Genomic DNA, 7,575 nt, shown 5'->3' with positions numbered 1-7,575 from the left:
GTTGTTGTTATATATATACTTATGCTGATAGTTAAAAGTCACTTAAGGCAATTGAAGTAATAATGACATGTATACTTTGTGAAATGACTACTTTTATAATTTTGCTAGACACAAGCAATGCCTCAGCAAGAAAGTACAGATATCATTACTTTTACATGTAGGAAATCATTCATAATCTGAATGAAAGCATAAATGTGAAATAGAAGGGAATGATTACAACCGAAAATGGGTGTTGAGTTTAGTGTATAATGCAGCATTTCTCCTAAAAAAATTAGTGGAAATTAATATAATTTTGTATTATAAATGGCGTAGGTCAATCAGTGAATCACTTGAATAAGATAACTAACAAGATAACGATAGTTTTTTTTAAGATTATTTTTTTTTTCTGCTGAAAAGAACACCTTTTTTAAATTCATATTTATATCTATTTTCATTTTCACCAGAATGAAAATAACCAAAATTGGCAGATATTTCTTTTTTTTTTATTCAATAAATACTGTTTCATGAATTTTATGGGTAGATTGTTATGAATTGGGAATGTAAGTACAGCTTTATTCATATATCAAAATATGAAAAAAGCTGTATCTGTTTGATTAAACGAAATAAACCGGATTATAACGTTCGTATCGTTAAACAAAAAATAAATGTTTCCATTAATAGAAATGGTTTTGCTTAACCTATTTCCAGTATGTATACAATAATGTACCAGAGCCGTCAAAAATATGTGTGTATATATTTACACATATGTATATATATATATATATATATATATATATATATATATATATATATATATATATATATATATATATATATATATACAAATATATATATATATATATATATATATATATATATATATATATATATATATATATATATATATATATGTATGTGTGTGTATATATATATATATATATATATATATATATATATATATATATATATATATATATATGCATATATATATATATATATATATATATATATATATATATATATATATATAAACAGTATGTGTACATATATATATATATATATATATATATATATATATATATATATATATATATATATATATATATATATATATATATATATATATATATATATACACACACATATATATATATGTTCCACAGGGTAGTGTTCTTGGCCCATTACTTTTTATACTATATACACATGACATGTGGTTTGGCCTAGAAAACAAGCTTGTTGCATATGCAGATGATGCTACTCTCTTTGCATCAATTCCATCCCCTGAATGTAGATCTAGGGTTGGTGAATCCCTTAATAGAGATTTAGCTAGAATTAGTGCATGGTGCAAATTATGGGGTATGAAGTTGAATCCTAACAAAACTCAAAGTATGATTGTAAGTAGGTCAAGGACGGTGGTTCCTCAACATCCGGATCTCAGTATTGATAATGTTTCTTTAAATATGTATGACTCTTTCAAAATTTTAGGTGTGATTCTCGACAGTAAATTTACTTTTGAGAAACATATAAGGTCTGTGTCTTCTTCAATTTCACAAAAAATAGGCTTATTGAGAAAGTCTTTCAAGATTTTCGGTGATCAATCTATTCTGAAGAAGTGTTTTAATTCTTTCATTCTACCTTGTTTTGAGTATTGTTCTCCTGTCTGGTCTTCAGCTGCTGATTCTCATTTTAATTTGTTGGACAGAAACTTACGGTCTATTAAATTTCTTATTCCTGATTTAGATATTAATCTCTGGCACCGTCGTTCAATTAGTTCATTATGCATGTTGCATAAGATTTTTCACAACTCTGACCATCCTTTACATTCAGATCTCCCTGGACAATTCTATCCTGTTCGTAATACTAGGCAGGCAGTTAATTCTAATAGCCAGGCCTTCTCCATCACAAGGCTCAATACTACGCAGTACTCTAGAAGTTTTATTCCAGCTGTGACCAAGTTGTGGAATGATCTTCCTAATCGGGTGGTTGAATCATTAGAACTTCAAAAGTTCAAAGTTGGAGCAAATGCTTTTTTGTTGACCAGGCGGACATAGTCTTTTTATAGTTTATTTATAACATATTTGTTTTTGATGTTGTTGATAGTTTATTATATGACATGTCTGTTTTGACGTTGTTTCTTATTTTAGAATGATTTATTGTTAATTTGTTCTCTTCATTTATTTATTTCCTTATTTCCTTTCCTCACTGGGCTATTTTTCCCTGTTGGAGCCCCTGGGCTTATAGCATCTTGCTTTTCCAACTAGGGTTGTAGCTTGGATAGTAATAATAATAATATATATATATATATATATATATATATATATATATATATATATATATATATATATATATATATATATATATATATATGCATATATATGCATATATATATATATATATATATATATATATATATATATATATATATATATATATATATATATATATATATATATATATATATATGCATATATATATGCATATATATACATACATATAAATATGATATATATACACATATACATATATATATATATATATATATATATATATATATATATATATATATATATATATAGATATATATATACAGTATATATGCACACACACACACACATATATATATATATATATATATATATATATATATATATATATATATATATATATATATATATATAGATAGCTAGATATACATACAGTATATATGCACACACACACACACACACACATATATATATATATATATATATATATATATATATATATATATATATATATATATATATATATATGTGTATATATATACTGTATATATACAGTATATATATATATATATATATATATATATATATATATATATATATATATATATATATATATATATATATATATATATTTATATATATATATATTTATATATATATATATATATATATATATATATATATATATATATATATATATATATATATATATATATGCTCTTCGTACTCGCCAAGAGAAATTAGTTCACCAAACTTTCAACTGGGCTCCACAAGGTACTAAAAGATCTTGAAGACCCAGGCATACATGGCTGAGGACTATGGAGCGTGAAGAAAGAGATAATGAGTGGAGAAATATTGATTCACTAGGTCAAGATTGAGACGACTGGTGAAATCTAACTGAGGCCCTTTGCGTCAATAGGCGAAGGAGGAGATGAAGATGATGATCATATATAGAGCCAGACACTCTATCATGCAGGGGAGATGAATTTTATGGATTTTAATTGTTAGTATCCATATGAATGCCTAGCTTTTCTCTTCAGGTGACCAAGAAGTCCTCACAAATCAGGACCTTTTATAGAGGACACTCCAAAATCAAACCATTGTTCTCTAGTCTTGGGTAGTATCATAGCCTCGGAACCATGGTCTTCCGCTGTCTTTAGTTAGAATTTCCTTGTTTAAAACACTAATCTGTTTCCTTATTTCCTTTCCTCACTGGGCTATTTTCCATGTTGGAGCCCTTGGACTTATAGCATCCTGCTTTTCGACTAGGATTTTAGCTTAGGTAGTAATAATGATAATGCAGTAGGTACTTCCCTGGGTGTTCTATTGCACAGCAAATTTATAAGGCAAAGTGTACTAATGCACTCAAAAATCCATTATATTGATTTTTCGGTGGTATGTATTATCTGTATAGGGTTGCTATATATGTTTTATACAGATATAAACATTATATACATATATTTATATATATATATATATATATATATATATATATATATATATATATGTATATGTATATATATATATATATATATATATATATATATATATATATATATATATATATATATATATATATATATATATATATATATATATATATGTGTGTGTGTGTGTGTGTGTTTTTTACATATCAAAATGAATAATGACCTTCCAAGAAATATTTAACTATTTACACTCAGGCACACTAATCTCTCTTCTTTCTCTTCCTCTTGTCTTTTTAAAGTTTTTGATAGTTCATACATGAAAGATTGGTTTTAATGTTGTTACTACACTAAAATATTTTATCTTAATTGTGAATTACCTCTCTAGTAGTTTATTTATTTCCTTATTTCCTGTCCTCAGTTGGCTATATCCCTGTTGGAGAGCTTGGCCTTAGCATCTTGCTTTTCCAACTAGGATTGTAGCTTATCTAGTAATAACATTAACAACAATAACACGGGGGAATATCTAAGCGATACGTCTTTTCGTTTTTCAGAAATCTATTCTCCCAAATGGCTCTTAGAGGTCGTCATCTTAAGGTCGGGGCAGACGTCTGGAATCCTTGGGTGAGCATCAAGGAAGAGCCTGATGGGTCATTGATATCAACAGGCATAGCTGTGGATTTCCTCAATATCATCGCCTCTGTCTTGAACTTCACGTAAGGTTGAGTTAGATCCTGTTTTCATAAGCCCTGTCCACACGATCGAGCATGCCCGACGGGCAAACAGTGATACCAGGCCACAATAGTTACTGAAAATGAGGGTTAATGACGTCAGAAGCGGGAAAACCACAGACACGGATCTGGCATCATGCAGTGTTGTCAGATCCCTGCTTTTAGTTTTCCTGTTTCTGACGTCATCAACCCTCATTTTCATTAACTATTGTGGCCTGGTATCACTGTTTGCCCGTCGGGCATGCTCGATCGTGTGGACAGGGCTTTACAGTTGATCTAAGTCCCTCAATCCATATTAGGCAACTTAACCACACAGTTATTATTATTATTATTATTATTATTATTATTATTATTATCCTTTAAGCTACAACCTCAGTTGGTAAAGCAGTATGCTATAACCCCAAGGGCTTCCAATAGGGAAAAATAGCCTTGTAAGGAACGGAAACAAGGAAATAAATAAATTATATAAGAAGTAATGAACAACTAAAACAATATATTTTATGATCAGTAACAACATCAAAATAGATCTGTCATAAATAAACAACGAAAACTTAAAACAAAGCAAGAGAAGAGATATAAGATGCAATAGTGCCTGAGTATACCCTCAAGCAAGAGAATCCTACTTTGCCAAGCTACATAAACAAAAAACTAATACTGTATAATATAAAAAATCTAAGAATTTGAAACTTCCAGTAAATTTACCCAGTTCAGCTTAATAAGAACTCCCTTTTTTAATCGTAGTATAGGAAAAAGGTAACAAAGGTTTAGTATTAAATTTATTTTAAAATTTTATGACCAGTTTCTATATGCGGTTTCTAACACAAATTTCATCATCATCATCTCCGCCTACGCCCATTGACGCAAAGGGCCCCAAGTTAGATTTCACCAGTCGTCTCTATCTTAAGCTTTTAATTCAATACTTACTATTCATCATCTACAAATTTAGCTAGATAAATTAGTGACACGAAAAAAAAACCATTACAGATAACAGATACTAAAAAAATTACACAAAAATTTGATCATAGTAAGGAAGAGGTACCGAAGGTTTCGTATGAATATCCAATCTGAATTTTAGGTTCAGTTTCTATCTACGTTTCCTAAAAAATGTAACTAAATAAATGAATCACATGAAATGAAAAACATGTAAACGTTAAGAAAAATACCTCGAATTTTATGTTGTTTCTATCTATTTTTCTAAAAAGCTTCTAATTGAATAAAGGAATCACGTAAAAAATAAAAATGAGAAAGAAAAAAAATTAAAAAATATCAAAAAAATGTACCGTCCAATTAAAGCAGTTATTTTCATCTCACTTAAGGTATACGGTGATAAAGCCCCTAGACGGAGAGTGGGGTCGTGATTTGGGCAATGGAACGTTTTCTGGCATGATTGGGATGTGTCAGAGGAAGGTAATATCATTTTGTGTTGAGATATTTACTTCTAAACTTGCTTCCAACATTCAGTCTTGATGGTTGAAATATTTCAAAGCTCACTCATTATGACGATGTACAAAAACTGAATATGCATATCCATATTTTTATAATTTTTCAAACATTATACCATTTCATAGAGAATTTTTTTTCCTAAATTTCAAGGAAGTTGATCTTACTCCTGAACCCTTCTATTGTTCCTAAATCTGTTTCCAAAATTCACAGTCTTGATGGGTAAAATATTTCAAAGCACATTTACATAACGATGTACAAATAATGAATATGTATATCCTTATTTATCTATTCTGTTAAACATCATACCATTTCATAGAAAACCTTGTTTTTCTAAATTTAAAGGGACCTGATCTTGCTAATGGACCTTTATATTGTGTCTAAACCTGTTAGCAAAATTCATAGTAATGAGGGTTGAAATATTTCAAAGCACACTCATATGACGATGTACAAATAATAAATATGCATATCCATATTTATTCAATTTTTTATACATTATACCATCTAAAAAAAAAAAATCTTTTAAATTTCTAGGAAGTTGATCTTGCTATCGGACCGTTTGTCCTGTCTTGGGGTCGCTATCAGGCAGCCGATTTTTCCACGACAATCCATTTTGACCAGTATGGAATTATGATGCCCCGTCCTGTTCGTGAGGTGGATTTTGCTAGTATTACCAAGCCACTCTCTTTGGAAGTGAGTTTTGTTCTACTCTGTTTTATTCAAAATCCCATTTTTTTTAAACGATATATATATATTTTTTTACTTTCCCATTAGCTTCCACTCTCCACGTTTTAACCCTTTCACTGTCATAAGTTACTTTTTTTTACTCTCCCATTCACTTTCACTCCACGTTTTAACCCTTTCATTGACAATGGATACATTATATACTTTTCCTTCAACTTTTATTCTACGTTTTAACCTTTTCACTGCCTTTGGATACATTTTTACTCTCCCATTAAGCTTCATTCTACATTTTATCCTTTTCACTACCTTTGGATACATTTTTACTCTCCCATTAAGCTTCATTCTACGTTTTAAACTTTTCACTGCCTTTGGATACATTTTTACTGTCCAATTAAGCTTCATTCTACGTTTTAACCTTTTCACTGCCTTTGGATACATTTTTACTCTCCCATTAAGCTTCATTCTACATTTTATCCTTTTCACTACCTTTGGATAAATTTTTACTCTCCCATTAAGCTTCATTCTATATTCTATCCTTTTCACTACCTTTGGATACATTTTTACTCTCCCATTAAGCTTCATTCTACGTTTTAAACTTTTCACTGCCTATGGATACATTTTTACTGTCCCATTAAGCTTCATTCTACGTTTTAACCTTTTCACTGCCTTTGGATACATTTTTACTCTCCCATTAAGTTTCATTATACGTTTTAAACTTTTCACTGCCTTTGGATACATTTTTACTCTCCCATTAAGTTTCATTCTACGTTTTAACCTTTTCACTGCCTTTGGATACATTTTTACTCTCCCATTAAGCTTCATTCTACATTTTTTCCTTTTCACTGTCTTTGGATACATTTTTACTCTCCCATTAAGTTTCATTCTACGTTTTAACTTTTTCACTGCCTTTGGATACATTTTTACTCTCCCATTAAGCTTCATTCTACATTTTATCCTTTTCACTGTCTTTGGATACATTTTTACTCTTCCATTAAGTTTCATTCTACGTTTTAACCTTTTCACTGCCTTTGTATACATTTTTACTCTCCCATT

The 7,575-nt window shown here is 29.0% G+C and overlaps 1 protein-coding gene across 1 annotated transcript in view; it reads left to right on the top strand.

The window, feature by feature from the left end:
- The first annotated feature begins 4,237 nt into the window (after nucleotides 1-4,237).
- LOC137640156 (glutamate receptor ionotropic, kainate glr-3-like) overlaps nucleotides 4,238-7,575 on the top strand; it is a 6,132-nt gene continuing 2,794 nt past the window's right edge. The window contains exons 1-3 of the mRNA XM_068372671.1: nucleotides 4,238-4,383; nucleotides 5,715-5,805; nucleotides 6,373-6,531. Coding sequence (XP_068228772.1) covers nucleotides 4,238-4,383; nucleotides 5,715-5,805; nucleotides 6,373-6,531 — 396 coding nt within the window. The remainder of the gene's footprint in view (nucleotides 4,384-5,714; nucleotides 5,806-6,372; nucleotides 6,532-7,575) is intronic.

This window comes from Palaemon carinicauda, chromosome 1 (assembly GCF_036898095.1).
Source record: "Palaemon carinicauda isolate YSFRI2023 chromosome 1, ASM3689809v2, whole genome shotgun sequence".
NCBI lineage: Eukaryota > Metazoa > Arthropoda > Malacostraca > Decapoda > Palaemonidae > Palaemon > Palaemon carinicauda.
Note: the sequence above shows the minus strand (reverse complement) of the source record. Positions and strands in the feature narration are given on the sequence as shown.